This window comes from Python bivittatus, unplaced genomic scaffold, assembly GCF_059951505.1.
Source record: "Python bivittatus isolate LINGU-HERP-01145 unplaced genomic scaffold, Pbiv_v1 ctg000670_np1212, whole genome shotgun sequence".
NCBI classification, from domain to species: domain Eukaryota; kingdom Metazoa; phylum Chordata; class Lepidosauria; order Squamata; family Pythonidae; genus Python; species Python bivittatus.
Window position 1 is genome coordinate 2,501,706 of NW_028277094.1, and position 18,663 is coordinate 2,520,368.

Sequence of the window (18,663 nt, forward strand, 5' to 3'; positions counted from 1 at the left end):
TTCGCTCAGTGATGGCTGTAGTCAATTATGCAACTTGGGATCTCTGACCAACGCATGAGCCAACTCTTCACGGAAACCCAGTTTTCCTATTTGCACTATATCTGGCTGCAGAGCAGAAGCCAGTGTCCAATAATGAGGGCCTTATGCTTCCAGAGGCCAACCCTGGTGTTCTTCAGCTACAGCCAGAATGGCTGCTCCTTCTCCCAAAAGTGCACACGTTTTCTTTCTCTCTCGCTCAGACAGAAACGCATATAATTTCCTAATTCATAAGCAGTTGCAACAGCTTACTGTGCCTTCACTAAAGAAGGCGACCGCTGAAACCGTTAGGGGAAGGAACAGCTCTGGTTCTTTCTGATCAACTGTTCCCGCGAGTGCAGTTAGAAAGGCAGTTCAGTTGATGAAAATGCATCCTTCGCTGCGGCTGCGACAGCAGATGGTGCTGGGACATGTCTGATTTCTGCCTGAGCTGGACTCAGCTGTTCCTCTCCTCCCAAAGCTGGACCCTTGAACCCTGGGGAAGCATTCGGATTCCTCTGCAAAAAGCCCCGGAAGAAAATGAAGGGCAGCCCAGAAGCTGCAGTATGGTCAGGACGATGTGATAAGTGAAAGGGATGAGAGGGCAGCCCGAGGCCTGGAACAAACATCTGCCAGCTGGAATCAGAGGTCAACCCGAGGAGGAAGGCAGATAATATGAGACAGTCCTGGCAGGTTGCATAGGGTCAAGTCAGGACACTGTCTTGAGATGTCAGATTGGAGAAAGATATAGAAGCAGCTGTCCTATGAACCCCTGGAAGGCCTTCTGTTCAAAGATGCCTCACTCTCCCTTCATTAAGGTCGTTGCCTGGAGACTTCATGCTGTATAATATTTATTCAGCTCATAAGAATTTAGCAGAATACGCCATGGCTCTCTAAACAAACTTCATTTCCATGCCATTGTCTCCCAAACACCCATCTTTTCTTGGCAGACCATCCAAAGCTGGACTCATCAAACTTGTGAAAAATATTCTAACCCATGGCCAAACTCCAGCTTGGCCTCCATTTGTACACATTTGCATCTTGAGATAAGCCAGGCCAGACAGATTAAAAAAGAAAAGGGCAGTTTTTAACTCATTTGCCTCTCTAGGACTGGGAGGAACTACATGAGGTCCTTCCAGGCCCAGCTGCCTGGATGACGATAGGCCTGTAGAATATGTGGAGAAAACATGAGCTCTGGTGATGGGGGAGAAAACAGCCAAGCATGCAAATGTGGTAGAGCACCTTTAAAGAAACAGGAAAACCCAAAGCGGTCTGCTTAGTTCTCTAGATGAGGAGTGGAGAACGGAGAGAAGGCAGCAGTTCTTCCCCATCAGAAGAAGGCAGCTTGAGGCTCTTCCAATATCTTGGGTTGCAATTCCCATAATCCCCAGTGTTTAGGATTTATGGGCGCTGTAGCCCACCATGTCTAGAAAGCATCAAGTTACCAATCCCTAACCATAAACTAAGCCCTGTTTTTATTTCCATCTGGAAGTGTGTGCAATGAGGTAGTTCTCATGTGTAGCCAAGAGGAAGGGAGGGAGGGAGGGAGGGATTAAATGCTACAGAAGGCATCTATGACAAACCAATGAAAATAGAACAATGAAACTTGTTCAGTGTCTCTCCATGCTGTAGGAATATAATTCCTCCCAACTCAACATCAAGAAACTGCATTCTGAAATTAGAGCAAATCATCAAAATACATTGTAGTTATATTTTTCATCTTGCATAATGTCCCATCTTGCATCTCTACTGGTCGAATCTGAGCACTTTTGCAGAAATGAGGAAGGGAGGCAGGTTCATATGAGAGAGGGAGAGAGGGAGGGAGGGAGGGAGGGAGGGGGGGAGAGAGAGAGAGAGAGAGAGAGAGAGAGATCAGGAGCAGAGATAGAAGAGGAGATTATGGGGATAAGAAGAGGTTATGACAGATACAGAACACAATCGAGAGGTATGCGTCAGAGAAAGGAAAATTATGAAGGGCACATATTTTCCATCTCTTAACTCCAGGGCCTTCTGGAGATGTTTTTGCTTCTACATTTCCACATCTCTGTTGAACCATAAAGAAAGGCTAGTGATCTAAAACACTGTTTGTTTGCTTTTTAAATGATGGCTGAGATTCTCAGAAGTTTATGATAGATTATTGAATTCTGTGCAATAATGCGTACACAAGTTGGCAGGAAATAAAACAGGAACACTACTACCACATCACAGTGATCTTGGACTTTGATATTTGGGCACAAGGACATTGGTGGTGGGGGTACCCTCCCATTTATTTCAGGTCACCTCTTCAGACTGAGCCGACCCAAAAACCCTCTCTCTAAAACAAAAAGCAATTTCAAGTCACGTCACGCAACTTGAAGGAAGTTGATCCTTGTGCCACTGACCTTACGTCTTTAGGAGTGACAACTTTAGCAGCAATCGTAAAAGTCTTGGTCATTGCTGTAGAGGAAACCTTGTAGGGTACCTGCCCATAGCTACAGAACACCAAATACTGTGGCATGATGGCTACTTCTTTGTAACAGTGGCATCCCACTGAAATCTTCCAATGGCATTACATTTGACCTGCCAACATCTCAATTAAATTCTCCCTGCATTGCATGACAGAACCTGAGGGCAAACACAATGCAAACCTGAATAATATCATGCTCTCAATGTTTTTCTTTGACCCCTAAAGCAACAGAAGCCACATTCCCCCAAGGAAGAAAATGCCCAAATGTTGAGCATACTGAGCAAAGAAGAAACCATTTCAAGCTTTCTTCCATATGGCAGTTGATGCCACTCTGTCCCCAGACACGGAATGATCTGGTATGACTTTTCTGGAAGCCACAACAATGGGCTGCAATCTAAAACAGCCTCCCCCAGTCTGGGGTGGAAAGTTAGGGGACTACAGTTCCCATCTTTTCCTATATCACAAGTGGGCATTCCATGGGATGCATGCCCCCCCAAGGCTTGATCTGAGGTACCCAAGCCATGCCAAGAAATTCAGCAATTAAAATGACCTATGTTTGGCAGTGCAATGTTTAGCAATTTAGGGGGGGTAGGGTCAAATTAAAGGCCAAACAGATGTGTTACACCTCTGGGAGGTTTAGTGCATCCATTTGGGACCCTTGCAATCCCCCCCACACACACACACACAAATAGGCTGAAGTTTAGTCTGCCCCATCAGGTGACATAACGGAGCCACCTGACTTGGTCCCTCTAAGATGGGAACTACTAGAGGAGGAAGCAGCAAGGATGCCTTGTCCCAGAAAAACGAGGGATAACCAACCTCAGATCAAATGATCTGCACCAAAAAATGGGACAATCAGGACACCAGCAAATAAAGTGGAGGAATCCTTTTGGATTCTACCCATCTGGAACGCTAACTTTACAAAGTAAATTGTTGGTTCAGAGACTGTCCTAAATCTAAATGCTTCCTCTTATGTTTCCTGCCTTGGGTTGGGTTGGGTTGGGTTGGGTTGCAGGGGGTGTTACTGGCTCCTTTTCCCCTAGTAAAGTTCCAGGCAAAGTATGCTGTGAGCCAAAGAAGTGAATCTGTTGCATCTCAAAAACCAACATCCTGAAGTTATTATAGCTTTTAGGCTAGAACCATGTCACTCATTTCTGAATAAAATGCATTCCTTATGGCTCTTTGGACTTTTCACTTGCTTACAAAATTCCCTACTCAGAAGGTATCTCTGGGTAGGAAGAAAAGTTAGTCTGCCACCACCAGCAGCGGGCTCCCACTTGTATGTAAAAGTGCATGCGCAAAGCTTCAGTTAGCCAAGTTTTCCCAACATATTCACACTGGGTGCATATCATAGGTCTACATGGATCTCATCTCCATTCATTTAGACTGGGATTGGAAGAAAGTGGGTTGCACTCACAGAGCACCAAATGCTCTCCTCGTGCCTCTGCATGTTCAGTGTAACATCTGCCAAGGGGAACTGATGTGCAATCAGCAGTTTATGGGCCAATCCTTGTTTATAGCCACTGTGCTTGAATGTACATGAGCGGGGGGATAAGGCTGATGAGAAAATGTTTGGGACAGGGCTAAGTCCCTTTTCCATGTGTCTGCTAATGTGCAGGAGGAACATCTGCAGAGTGCTAAATTCATTCTGCCCCCTCCTCCCATGTACAATTGTCATGGGGTAATAGGTGAACCCAGACCTGTACTTTCTAGCAATGGCTTGGGTTCCAATTTTGTTTGGTTCCAATTCTCCCAAAATGATAGGTTAGAGACCTGATGGGGACCCTAAGAACGCTCTGCCTGTATACAAAACAAAACTCTTGTTGCACTTTTGATTCCCTTGCAGCTGAGATGGCATGACCCATCTCCATACCCTGCCATGGTACCCTTCTTCTTGTCAAGAACAAACAAGACATGCCAACTCCATTGGAGATAATTCAGTAGTGCTATCAAAAAAATAAAATAAAATTTTAAAAATCTGGTCCATGAAACACCACCCACACTCCTTGAACAAGGTGCACCACGAGTGGTGGAATTTCAGTAAGAGAGAAGCTAGCAGGCTGCCCACGGCCTCCAAACACAGATGAGCCTGCCTCCCCATCTAGTTGCACAGTAGTTCTTGGCTGGAAAGAAGGGTCTCCTTGGATCCTCAATGGCAGGTTTTCATTCCTGATACATATGGGGACTCTTGGGGTCGGCAGTTGCATTCCTGCTGTTCCGGGTAGTCTATAAAGTCTGGGGCAGGAAGGCCTGTGACCACCATTAATGATTTGTTCCAAATGGTAAAGGTGGGGCAGACAGGCAGGATGAAAGCAATCTCAAATGTATGAAGATGGAGAGAGTTGGCAGGATCATAGAAGGAGAGCACATTATTGTCATAGTCCAGGAGAACGCCCAGGCGCTTCATCTGGGGGTGAACGTCAAGCAGCATCTCCTTGTTGTTATGCCGCACTACAAAACTGTTGTTGCAGCGGGAGAAAACCCAAGAGGAGGAGTTCTTGCCGACCCACTCATTCTTAGGGGCTGATTTGTAGGCAATGCCAATGGCGTACCTGGGGAAACAGGAAGGAGACCAAGAGTCACTTACAGGAGATCAGATGAAATGAGGCAAAAGGACTGCATCCATTCATCAATTGGGTAGAGTGGCTTAAATGCTGGACATCCACAGGGTTCACACATTCATTCAACTAGACTGCTCATTAGCTGACTCCATTTTCGTGTGCCTTCAAGTCAGTCTTGGCTCCTGGCAACTACATGGACCAATCCATGCAGTTTTCTAAACAACATTTTCAGAAGTGGCTTGCCCTTGCCTTCTTCTTCCCAGGGTTGAGAGGGAGAGACTGGCCCAGAGACACCCAGCTGGCTTCATGTCTGAGGAAGGACTAGAACCCACGGTCTCCCAGTTTCTAGCCTGGTGTCTTTAACCACTACATCAAAGTGGCTTTCAGCTGACTCCATTCCCACTGCTATTTCTCTGAGTCAAGTCTGCCTCACAGAATTGTTCTGCAGATCACAATAGGATAAGCATGCATTCCACCCTGACTTTCTGGGAGCAAAAATGAGCAAATCAAGTAAATTTTGTAAGCAAAGTCTACTTTTAGTTCCCCAGACTTTTAAATACCCTGCACAGTTTTGGCACAGCTTTGTGTTTGTCATTCTGCAGCACTTTTACATTGTGGTGGTGGCTTCAAAGTCCCTGTTTTAGTTCTCCTTTCACCATAATGTTTTGTAAGCTGCCATGGGAATCTCTTGGAAGGTGGGCTACATCAATCAAACAAAACGAAGTGTGGTTCTGCATGCACATATAGGGGCGTGGGTGTGTGTGCGCGTGCATGACAGAGAGAGAGAGTGAGTGAGTGGAGGGAGGGCAGTGAATTCTCTCATCACAAAAAAGTAATTGCCCAGCGATGCCCATCAACCCCTAGTTGTTGTTAAAGCAGGTGTGCAGAATTCTTAATTTCATGCTGCGTCAAATGCAAATGATGGGAAGACGGTGAAGTGTGCTCTCCTATTTCACAGTCCAGCTATTATGGTGCATTTCACTATCTTCAGCTTTTGCCTTGCTAAGCTGGGCCTTTCTCTACAGAGCCTCAGCACAGAAGCTCCTACCTTCTACATCTACTGTATACATCAAGTGAAGCAGACATTGTTCTTGAGGAGGGTTGTATTTCTATAAAAGAGATCCCAAGAAAGTGGGCTTTTGTTGTGAGAGATCTTATGGGTGGACATGAGACTCTGTCTCTTTGCCTTACTTTTTTCCTGCAATCTATCCTTCAGTATTAGCCACAGTCATCACGACCTGATGTCCAAGTCTTCACAAATCTGATTCTAGCACCTCTGAGGCTCAGCATCTTCCTGAATCTGCCTCCAGGATTCCATTCAAGGTGATGGTTATAACCTATAAAGCCTAACAGGCATAGATTCCCCCTGCAATTTCTAAGTCTGAAAGGTAAGAAACCTATGCTTTGCTACCTATGCAGCAAATAAGATGATCAGGGATGCCCACAGAGGCCTTTGTTTTGAATATTGTCCTTAGGAGATGTTTCAGAGTCCAAGCTCCAGCATTTGTCTACACGTGTAATAACAGACACTTCCATAGTCTATGCTATAGCTCAGGAATTGAAATCCTTTCCCATGTGCCAATCTTATGAGAAAATGAAAATTTGCAAAGCAGTTCCATCCCAAAACTCTCCTCAAGGTGCAAGTCTCCGATGAACTGCTACGATCAGGAAAAAGTCTACTCTGGAATGTATTGAATACACAGGACTATAACACTCCCTGTGTAAAGACATCAGTTTTCTAGGACCTCTCTTGATTATCTAATCCCAAAGGTTGCCCACCAGTGAGAAATAGAGCCAGTGGATCATCATAGCTGAGAAGACCACCAGTTTGGACTCTCCTCAACCAGTCAACTAGCTAGTAGCTATGTACGATGCTATTTGACCAGCTTTTATCCCAGTAGTCAAGGTAAGAATTCACGTCTAGGCTTTCTTTCTCCTCCCGTATCCTTTTTCCTTGTGCGTCCTATTGTCTTGCTTCTTAGCCCACAGAAAGGAGGAATTGACTCAATACTTCCATTTGTAAATTGTTTTTTGGCAAAAACACTTCTTGTAACAATAGTAATAACTACTACTACTACTACTACAGGAACAAGAGAAATTCAAGTCCTGAATGTCCAAAAGAAGGACATTTTTGAATACGCTCAGGGCAAAATGTGGAAGAACCACTTTTTGGCATTACTAAAAGTTGTGTGTTTATCAAGTGTTACGATCCATTCTAAGCTTTGGGGGAAGTGAAGCAAAGCAGTTCAACCTTTGATTCAGCTGCTCCGCTCCTCAAACGAAACAGACTATTCACCAACTACATTGTTAACACATAATGAAAGACCCAAGGAATTGATAAGTATTTTCATGGACACCTGATTTGAAGTCACTTTCTGGCTCCATGGGCTACCCAATAGAGCCTTCTCTTGAAACTGAACTTGGTGGCTTTGTGGGAGGAAGACAAAAGAAGAATGGATATTGGCTTAGAGAAGGGCAACGGGAACTGCACGCAGGAGATGGGGGCTGATGACATTTCAATTGCAACTACCGAAAGCCGCAGGTCCCTGCTGTGCCTTTGATCAGTGAATTTTTGTATGACACATGCCTGAGGGTCGCTTTGAATCGCAGCCATAGCCCAGCTCAATTATTTGTGCCCTCCTTCCCTGCAGCACAGAGCGAGTGGGTGCATCGCTCATGAACCTTGGGAGAGTACACACAGCCTGTGCTGCTCCTGCTGCCAGTGCATATTTTTAAATGAAGCCCTCCAGCAGAAGAGACTGAATGGAAATGGCTTTCAGAGAAACACCAGGTTCTGAAGAAAAGAGTAGCTCTTCCTGAAAAACTACTTACCAGTGAAATCTTGAAATCTTTTGCAGGGAATGTGTGACAGACTCTTCCTGTTACTCTACTGGGCAAGGGTTCAGTAGAGCCTCTTCTACCCCCTGTAGGCTTTGTAAATGGATCTTGGTGATTAAGAAGTGGTGGTGAAATATCCCTAAATTCAGGAGCCCAGAAAAGTCCTAAAGAAAAGTGAGCCCTAGGTTGCCCCAACTTGAGAGAAGCTCTCAGCACTCCCTTTTGTGTAATCCCAGCTTCCAGATATAGCCATCCTATCAGCTAGCTCAGATTCCAAGGATGCCATTTTCCTAGCCTCAGCAGAATTTAAGACTTCAGAAAGGGCTTTTATCTTCAAAGAGCAGCCAGCAGGAAAGGAATTAAAGATTCACCAGCTTTCTTAAGACCTTTGTGGTCAAAGGCCAGTGCTGAAACAACAGCTCTCTTCAGAGCTCTCCATGGTCCTGAAATGATCTTGCTCTGCAAGCACTTATTATTGGTTTGTCTTTTCTCTGGGGTTATTTGCATGACACACTGAGCCACAACAAATATGCTATTTTAACCTAGTGTATGGTGCTAACCCAGAAAATGGAGCTAATTTAGTTTACCATGAGTGAGCTCATCATGCAAACAATGCCACTGAGTACCAATCCATAGCTGGTTTCTTTGAGGTCCATAGCTGGGGGACAGGGCCAACTAACAGAAGATTTCTTGCAGGACAGCATAATATATCAGGACTCTACATATGATTTTGTGTGGAAACTCTGCTTTTCTTGGCACCAAGATAACAACGATCGAACATCATATAGCACTTTAGCAGAATTATTACATACTATATTGCACTTTTCTTAAATCTGGGTGGGTTGGTAGCTAGGTGTGGTTTACAAGGGTGGAGTAGGCTGATGCTATCATGGGTTGAGTGATCACATGAAGAAGACAGGGCCCTGTCATATACCTGGGAGGTGCTGAAATGTCCAGAATCGAAATATCTAGAATAAATAAATTGTGTGTGTGTGTATCCTACTTTAACACTATGCTACAATTGTCCTGCATTTTGTTCCTCAAAATAACCGTGTACCAATGAAATACAACTGCCTAGTCAGGGGAAGCTCCAGCGAAAATGGAATTTGAGAGCCTCTAGGCTTTAATAGTTCATCCCTTTCTTAAGAATCAAGACAAATACTGTAAGCACAATGTTAAATCCCACCCTCCTTGTTTAAAGATGTCAATTTCTGGGATAAGAGACAATGTCCTGATCACAAAAGAGGTTCAAGAGTTAAAGGGCATTGCCAAGAGAAGGGCCATTAACCACTACCTTAGTGCCATTAAAAAAAAAGTCACACTAATATTCAAATCATCCACAGCTAAAGTAACAAGAGTCTTGTGACCTCTGAAAAGCTAGCAAATCCTTTCTCACATCAGCTTTGGTGATCACCACCCACTTGAGGAAGCCTCCGAATTCGGTAAGCCTTCTAATATTCTGGAGACAGAAAACAGGGATACCAAGGGGGCTAATATGCTGATGACCTTACATCTCTTACATTGCATTGGTTGTGCATCCTCCTTTGAATAATCCTTATGTCTTATGATGGGGAACGGTGAGAAAGAATACAGCATCTTGACCTATCCGTGCAACCTGTTAGGGTAGCCCATTCCTACCCAACACGGCCCACTTACCAGGTGGAGGTTCCCAGGGTCACCTCCCAATAATGGCACCCACTGTCAATGAACACATTCCCCGCGACCCCATAGCAGCCTGTTCCGCTGAACCTCTCGGGGGTGTGACTCTTTTTCAGGGAACTTTCATCTTTCTCCATCTGGAGCCCATCATTGGAGATCTTCAACTTCTTATGAGCCATTTTTGGGTCCAGCTTGAAGGGCTGGCCTGCAAGAACAGGAAACAAGGACTGAAAGCCAACACAATCCAAAGGATTTTAAAGAAAAAGTTACAAAAGTTCCCTAGCTTCTTGTACAATTTACTTATTTGTCATTTTCCAGTTCTATAAAGGAGCTTGATTCCTCAACAATAACAGTAATAATTAAGCCAACTGAAAACATATAAAAATAGGAGCTAAATAAGCACTGTCAATCAGGCTCTTGCCGAAGTCCAGCTGGACAAAATCCATGTTAACTATTTTTCTGAAGGGTCTAAATGAGCATCACGGGGCAGGAAGTCCCAGAGTTTTCTAATTTTCTTTCTCTCTCTCTCCGCTGAAATATAGTCATCCCTAAGAAACAAATCAGAGTTATTAAAGGGGATGCAAATGCCCAAGTGGGCATTACGAGAAAACTGCCTTATTTTAAACCAGGCTATTAATGTATCTGGATTATTATTGTCTTTTTGGACTGGGAGCATTTTTTATGGCAATAAAAAGCTTTTCCCATCATCAGCTCTTGGATACTTTTAACTATAAATGCCAGGGATTGATCCTAAGACTTAAAAAAAAAAACTACCCCTAAACTACATCCTTTTTTCAGCCTGTTTCCACAACTTCTGGGCAATTTCATCTAGCTTATAATAGGCAAAGGGAAAAACCACCAATTTCCAGAGAGAGAGATCTGTTCATCTTGCTCTCTCCTGGATTTAAGAATAATCAGATAGTTGGTTAGAGAAACCTAGAATTTTTAGGGGTAGAACTTTCTCTCTCCAAGAACATGTATCTTTTAAAAAAATAAAAAGGCTGTGTTTGTGTTTTAAAAACATGTTTGTTCTGCTTGGCATTTCAGTAATGCTAAATATTTAATAAATAATAATAAAAAAACAAGGAATCAAAATCTGTCTTTGCACTTTTCCAAAGTTTTCTTCTTCTGCAAAAGAGGCTTCTGTTTTTCTGCCTCATTCTCAGGATGCTTTAGAATTCCTTCAGGAGAATTGCTGTTTTATGTTTTACTGTGAGATGGGAAGATATTGATGTTGTGCTTGTAGGGCTGCTGCTACCGACCTCTCATCATGCTACATTCTCCTAGGCTACCCTTGCCTCCTGATCTGAACTTACGCATATCCCTTGATCACCTTAATAAATAAGATAAAATGTAACTGAAATGTTGTTTTTTTAAAAAAACTGGAATCATTTACTTTTCCCTAAAACTGTAGAAGGATGACTTTAAAAAGGCAGAAGATGTTTTCAGACTAGCACTCAATGTGACTGATGGTTCTACACTGGCTTTCATGCTTTAATTACAGCTATTGTAGCAGTTAATTTAGCATTTTGTTATTTGATACCTCCCATTTTTATTATTTTCCCCTCAGATTCCATGGGCAAGCATTCCACCTAAGGGATGGGAAATGACAATGTTAAACAACCGAGAAAAAAATGTTCCCCTGTCGTTCTGTGGCACATGGAAAAAATGACTCCACAGGAGCCCACAATGGCTCAAGGAAGCTCCCAGATCATCTGCATGACGAGAATGATGCTGGATCTTTCTGAAGTCACCAGGTTCTCTTAAGGACTTGTTTCTAAACCGGTGCCTACCCTTGTTTGCAACATGCAATGAAAAGGAACATTATTCTGCAAGCAACCCTTTGAGATTTTAGCAGAAATGGGCCCACTGGAAACTGGGTTTCGTTTCACCATTACCCATTGTGCCTCGTATTTTAGATCTGCTACAAGACAACCCAGGTGATGTTTCTGAGAAGCAGAAGTGGAACGTAAGATCTTGCAAAGCAGGAAAAACAATAAAATCTAAGTGGTGCAAATTCCTTGCAGCCTTTATTCTCTATTAGCATAATGTGAGTTACCCAGGCATACTGTGGGGGAAAGCACATTCCCCTTAAGCGCTGGTATAATAGTCTTGTGGAGCTGCAGAGAGAACTAGTATATTGTTTAGTTTTTCTTCCCACACCCACAGCCAGTGCCGGTCCTTCCCCACAGCAAAAACACTGTTATTACGCCGTACGGGAAAGCACGCCCTCGTGGCTTCACAGTAATTTTTCCACCACTGATGGAAAGTCTCAGCTTTCAGGACCCTTCCGCTCACATGGATGGCTCTGGCTGCAGAAACCAATCAAAGGCCGAAAATTAGTTTTGTTCAATCCTGTCGGGTGATGGCGATGAAATGCAGCCTTCACTCCTCAAAGTGCACGATTCCCAAGACTGGAAAACCTTGAGGTGGAGCAAGAGATCCTCTTCTGTTCCTCCAAGCAGTCCATCAATGCCTGATGCCACTTGACTGTATCAACGATACAAGCTCTATTGAATCATCAAAGTCCAAATAGGTCTATAATGTGCGCAAGAAATTCTTAGATACTCTGCAAGGTTTTCTCAATGGTACAAGATTCCTCACATCCCTGTTGGGAGAAGGAACTACAGAGAACTGAAATCCAGTGTCAATCACAGCGTGGACATCAAGGGATCTTTGAAAACCAATTCGAGGTTGCTCCGTACAGACTCAGCAGCTTGTTGCCCACAGATGTAACAACCTGTATTCTCTTCGTGCTTCCACTTACCAAAAGCAGGACGCTGCCCGTATTTTACTTCTGCAGAATGATCCCTTCCTGATTCATTGCCCACTATGATATATTTCACAATGAAAGGGGCAAAAGAAGGGGAAGAATTGTGTTGGCTGTAATTAAATTATTGCAAGCAACAGACATGATAAGCATGAATGGCCATAAATGGCAATAATTCAATGCCACCATTCAATGCCAGGGGAGAATCCACAAAGGCATAGTTCAACCATGAGCTTCCCAGAGCATCGGAACAGCTACTGCTGTGAAAAGAAGACAGGACTTGATAGATTTTGCACAGAATTGTAGAACTGGAAGGAATATTAGTGTGATGGAATGTTGTTATGAAGGCCACACTCAAGGAGATAAGCGTTTCCTTAGCCCCCAACAGGAGCGTGGGAAGTTTAAGAAGATGAGACTGGCACCACCCTAAGGAATGCACGGTGTTGTGGCTTGCTGTCTTGGGAACTGAGGTTCAGTCTGGAGAGATTTCTGTCTTGAGGTAGAAGCTAATAAACGCAACAGAACTGTATTTGCATTGTCTCGTGGAGTTCTTTGGGCTGAACCTGACATCAATCTCTCCAGACTGAACCTCAGTTCCCAAGACAGCAAGCCACAACACCGTGCATTCCTTAGGGTGGTGCCAGTCTCATCTTCCCACGCTCTTGTTGGGGGCTAAGGAAACGCTTATCTCCTTGAGCGTGTCCTTCATAACAACATTCCATCACAATTAGGTTCTGTCTAGTTCAGGTGCCCTTAACCTAGTAGTCAACTCTGTATTAGCTCAGTGCAAAGGAAGATGGAATATGACTTCTCAAGGCAGGGGAGAATAATCTATGTGCTCAGGGTTACCGTATCTCTCCATCCCAAAATTTTGAATAGGGCCCACAGATAGGAGCTTCAAGCTATAATTTTAAGATAACCAAAGGGGGGAGGAGAGAGTAAATGCATGGGGAAATAATCTTACAAAATCTACCAATTTTTTTGTTTTACAATGTTTTAATGCTGGCGTTCAAGAAGGTTGTCAGACTATCTGCTCTTGAAGTAGCTTTTGGGCAAGAGAGCTCCTGCATGTTTGCTTATCCTCCCCTCCTTCAGCTGCTTTTTATAATGTTTTGGATTTCCTGGTAATAAGCGGCATGGAGCGCAGAACCTGTGTTTTGCAAATAGATGGGAATATTGCTCAACAGTACTAATGCCCAGATGATGTTTAAATTACATTAACATTAAAGCCGTTTGATTTTTTTCTCCATCTCATTCACTGCAGGGGACTAAAGGCTCCAGCGTATCCCTTACAAGGCCAAGTTCAGCCTTTGGCCTGAAAAGGTTTGGGGAGTGTGACTCCCTGACCTATGTCCATTAATTTGACTTCCTGATTTTGACAGCAGCCAGAGGCAATGAGATGGCAATTCATGTGGGCATGCTAGGGCCAAGATCCTGCACAGCGGAGGATCTGCAGGTGGCTTTTGGACCAATCCCAAAAGGCAGTACCATGCTTTTTGGTTTGGAAAAGTTGTGCTGTCTGATACAGGTAGTTCTTGCTTAATGACCAAAACAGGGACCAGAAAATTGGTCGTTAAGCAGAGCGGACATTGAGCGAGTCACCATGTGACCGGACCCAATTTTATGACCATTTTTATAATGGTCATAAAGCAAATCACATGGTCATTAAGCAAATCCAGCTTCTCCAATGAATGTCTTTTGCCAGAATTCACTTAATGACCACATGATTTGCTTAACACCCCGGTGATTTGCTTTATGACCATCATAAAAAAGCCTGCAAATCATGAACACGTGATCATGCGGGGGGGTGCAATCATTTGCGATGGTCGTAAGTGTGAGTGCGGGTCATAAAGCACTTTTTCCGAGGCACTCGTAACTTCACACTGTCATTAAGTAAGCCATCGTTAAGTGAGGACTGCCTGTATGTAAAAACAACAGAGCCACTCCAAGGAGCGGGTGCCCACTGACGTTGGTTTTGGGAATCTGTGGCTGCAGCTGGGAGTTCCTGAAAAACAATTCTGGTTACCCTGCAATTGACGATGAACCTGGCTGAACCTGCAGAGAGCCAAGCTCACCCTCCAGCTCTGCAGAGTTATGGACTTGGCCTCAACCAGCATTAGGAAAATTCTGAACAGTATTTGACAGGAACATGTGTGCTGGGAAGGGGGAGGAATGACATAACCAATCAATTGTTATTCCCCAGCAGAAGCAGAGCTCAGCTGAAGTCTGTCACAGCACATCTTTGTTGGCGTTCAAGAAGGCAGTCAGACTATCTACACTGGAGTAGCTTTTGGGCAAGCGAACTCCTGCATGTTTATTTATCCTCCCTTCCTTTAACTGCTTTTTATAACAGTCTGGATTTTCTAAGTGTGGTTATGAGCTGCCTGGAGCGCAGGAGAACCTACGTTTTGCAAATAGATGAGAATATTGCTCAACTGTGCTGATGCCTAAATATAAATGGGTGAAATATTGCAAGATTCTGGCAATCTCATGTCCCAAATCTCATGCGATTTCCAAGAATCAGAGTTGGAAGTAGCCACTGAGACTTGTGCTTTAGGGCGGGAGTCCAAATTAAACCACTCATCACAAGTATCTGTCCAGCTCCTACCTGAACATGTTCAGAGAAGGAGACCCCAACCACTGCTCTGGGTAACTGGTCCCTGACATTGCAGAGACCTCTTCCCGTCATTTAAGGCTCTATTCTTTGTCCTATACTCTGAGAGGATACAGAACACATTTTGGACCAAGCTGACTTCCTTTCACGTGCTACCATATCCCATCTTCCACCTTCCTTTCTCAAGACCAAACATTCCCCGTTCCCTCAATTACTTCTCCTAGGACTTAATTTCCAAGGAGATCTCATATGAGAATTCAAAAATATCATGCATAAAAAAAAAAAAATCCTGTGGATGTAGTTTAGGAAGGTAACATGCGTGTGCCTTGCTGACAATCCCCAGTTCTAAAATGTGCCTTGCTGGAGAAGCCATCCCATCTTTCTGTTCTAGAAGCTTGGTCCAAGAGAAAGGATCATGGAATCTGGGATTTTAGGCCTTCTTTTCTGGGTATCTCTCAAAGAACCCTCTGGGGAACCTTAGTTCTAAAGCTGGAATACAACACAGCACCACAGATTGTGAGTGGAAACTCCCCTTGCATTGCTCATTCCATGCTGGAAGATGCAAGTGGTTTAAAAACACAAGCGACCTATCCAACTCAAGGAAAGAAAGATGGCGAAGTCTACTTTGGTTAACAGACTCTTATTACAAATTGGCGATACAACCAGAAGCCCCCCAATTTCCCAGTGTATGCTCTTTCTTTGACAAACGTAGCTAACAGGTCAAGAATCTTCAACTGGGTGTTTGGTTAATTTAACAAATGGAGTTTCTCTGCAGTGCCCACCCCCTAGTCACTCAACTGCATGACAGACAAGGCAGTTCAACTCAGACCCTTTTTTCCCCTATAACCCTTTCTTGCTAGCAATTTATTGACACAAGTCAACACCCCTCCAAAGGAGAGGTTTTTGTCAGGGCTCAGCTTATCCATCAAGCCAGCAATTCATCCCTTTTTGAAACCCACGCAAATCTGTGAGTGGTGCATTTTCATAACAAACAAACAAGCAAGCCAAAAGAGGAGATTTTCATCAAAGCCGAGCTGTTCTCCTCAACTCATAGGCAAGATTTGATTTGGTTTTTATTTTCGCATACACTCTGCTTTCCAGGGAGTGAAGGGAGCAGTGGAGGCAATAAATCATTTTAAACACCTAGTCAAATACTGAAGATAGGCAAGATTGAAATATCAAAGTGGGAAGGATCCTGGAATCCATAAAAACTCACTTTCTACAGGCCAACTGAAGTTGGGTCTAAATATCCCCTAAAATGGGTTTGCGATATAGGTTTTTGGATACAATTTCCTCCTTCTTCCTCCGACTCCATTCCTCCCATACATCTGGCCTCTCTCTTTCATCTCATGCAAGTATTCAAATCCAGTGGACCCCTAAGATTTGTTAACTTTGAGATGTTCACCGAAGAAAGGTTTCTAGCCCTCCTCTCCTCTCACCAAAACCTCTTTGGATGGACTTCCTGAATGATGTAGTAGTAAGTGCTACTGTGGTAAGGGAGTGGCAAATATTTATTCAATAAATTTCCCTGTGTTATGGTAGGATTGAAGGTAAGACTTTTTTAATACCCTCTGATGTAACCTCCTTCAGCTTGAGGTTCCTCAGAAAATGTTATCATAATCCTGAGCCAGTCTGGCCCAATGGCCAGCAGTGATGGGAATTGTAGTCCATATCTTGAGATTCAAGATGGAAAAGTCTGCCCTAAAGCTTTTCTCCAACCAGTTCTGAAAACGTGATCTGCTCTGTTCATTGAAAAGTTAGCCAAACCTTCTAAAAAACAGCACTGCTTTCACTGTCATTCAAACTGGAATACAAATCTCAAACAGACATCACTAAGGATGTTGCTTTCTTTTGGAAATGATGGCCCCTAAATGGCCCTCCCCAATAACTTTTTGCACAGTCTTTCAATCAGTTTCAGCAGTTGATACAGATGTTCTGGGTTTTATCTTTGTTGTCCCTTTCCCCCCTGCCAGAATATAAAGCTAGACAGCAACCTGCCATCAGGAGGGTCTGATGTGGTTGAAATAGAGTAAGCAGCTGTGTTCACACAACACATTGAACTCTAAACCCAGGTTAACAAAACACGATGATTACGTTCCTATAACATGCAGTGCCTAAACACTGACACTGTTTCATGGCTTAACACGATGACCCACTTTGCACAACCTAAGGGGATGGCTAGGTTTCCTACAACACACTGAACTACAAAGTCCTTTACTCCATTTTAGTTTAGTGGAATATGGTGTGCAAACCCAGCCAGTGTTTGTACACTCGTAAACAGTCTAGCATTCTCCACTTAATGCCATTCCAGGATCTGAACAACTAGGATCCACCCCCCTTTGTAGGATCTGCAAGACATTCTTCTAGAAGGCAGCAACACATCACCAGGAGATTTCTCTGTTCTGCTTCCACACCCCATGGGTTTGGTTCGCCATCCCAGTCATACTTTCCCCTCCTGGCTTTGGATCAGGAAGAAAATCCCAGCCATGGAAATACTTACTGTTAGTCTTGAGTCGTGCAGGTTCACTATTCCGGCTGCCAGCCTGATTGATTGCCTTGACGAGGAAGATGTATCGCGTGCCACTCTGCAACCCGTGCACAGTATAATGGTTCTGCTTGATGTTGGGGACAATCATCCAGCTGTCCATAGAATTGTAGAGGCCTGGAAAAAAAGGAGCACAGCACAAGAATCCTAAAAAAAAAGTGTGGCCAGGTGAAAACAGCTTCCAGTTTGTGCCAAAAGGGAAAGGCAGTTGCCTTTCAGGGTACAGAAGGGCCCCTTCCTCTTCTTCATCTCAGCAACTACTCCTTTGAAGCATTCAGCCTTCATTGGGCTTATCTGGAACCATGGCTACACCAAGCCACTTCTACAGCTCTCTGGAATCCAGAGAGAAGGTATGTCAATCATTAAAGGCCACAGAAACAGCCAAGGATCCAGAAGGAGGGCAACACATCTTTTCAGTTCCCTTAATCTCTCACCAGGCAGTTTGGAGAGTGTATGGGTAGAAAGGAAGCAGGAGTGAAAAGAAATGATTGAAGCCCATCGAATCGATTTTGCAGAGAAATCTAAGCTCATGAAGGCAAATGTAGCCTGCCAAGAGAACTCTTCTAGGAACATTGTAGTTGGAAGACCCAACCCTGTTGTCGTAACTTTTACCTAGAGGGAAAGTGTGCAGGAGAAGAACTCTGGGGGAAAAATAGAGGGGGTGGTTTGCTCAAGCATGTCTCAGAAGCAACTGCTGGATATGTATGGCTTAGGTGAACCTTTAGTTTGATCCCAAATGGCAATTCTTTGCAAATGAAACATCTGCAGCAGCCTGAGATCTCAGGGCCATATGTATCTTCTCACCCCAAGCTCTCTGGACCTCCAAAAGTTTTTTTGGGGGGGGAGTTCATGGTTAAGGTGACCCCAGGAGAAAATCATGAAAAATATCATAGGAGAATAATCCCATTTGTCACATACAATTATAGTATTATGCAAATTAAACCAAAGGGAACAGAAAAGAACAGAACAGAACAGAAACATTTCTTTTTAAAATGTGCTCTGGCTTTCCCTACAACATTTAGAGTGTAATTCCCAGCAAGACACTCTGAGGCCGTGAGCTGCCCTTGGGCCCGAAAAAATGTCACACCTCTCCTGTCTAAGGCCAGAAATCAACAGAGAGATGATAAAGCCTCTAACAAGATTAGATGGGCAAACTGAGTGCAGGAAGTAGCTTACTTTACAAGCCCTGTTCACTGGATAGCTTTAGTACTAGAA

At 43.8% G+C, this 18,663-nt stretch overlaps 1 protein-coding gene across 2 annotated transcripts in view; it reads right to left on the minus strand.

Moving 5' to 3' along the window:
- Window positions 1–1,835: 1,835 nt before the first annotated feature.
- Window positions 1,836–18,663, minus strand: part of MID2 (midline 2) — a 140,054-nt gene continuing 123,226 nt past the window's right edge. For both annotated transcript variants that reach the window (XM_088151561.1, XM_007422648.3), the window contains exons 8-10: window positions 17,404–17,565; window positions 9,517–9,724; window positions 1,836–5,013 (exon numbers count right to left, since the gene is read on the minus strand). In XM_088151561.1, the coding sequence (XP_088007687.1) occupies window positions 4,611–5,013; window positions 9,517–9,724; window positions 17,404–17,565 (773 nt within the window). In that variant the 3' untranslated portion in view covers window positions 1,836–4,610. The remainder of the gene's footprint in view (window positions 5,014–9,516; window positions 9,725–17,403; window positions 17,566–18,663) is intronic.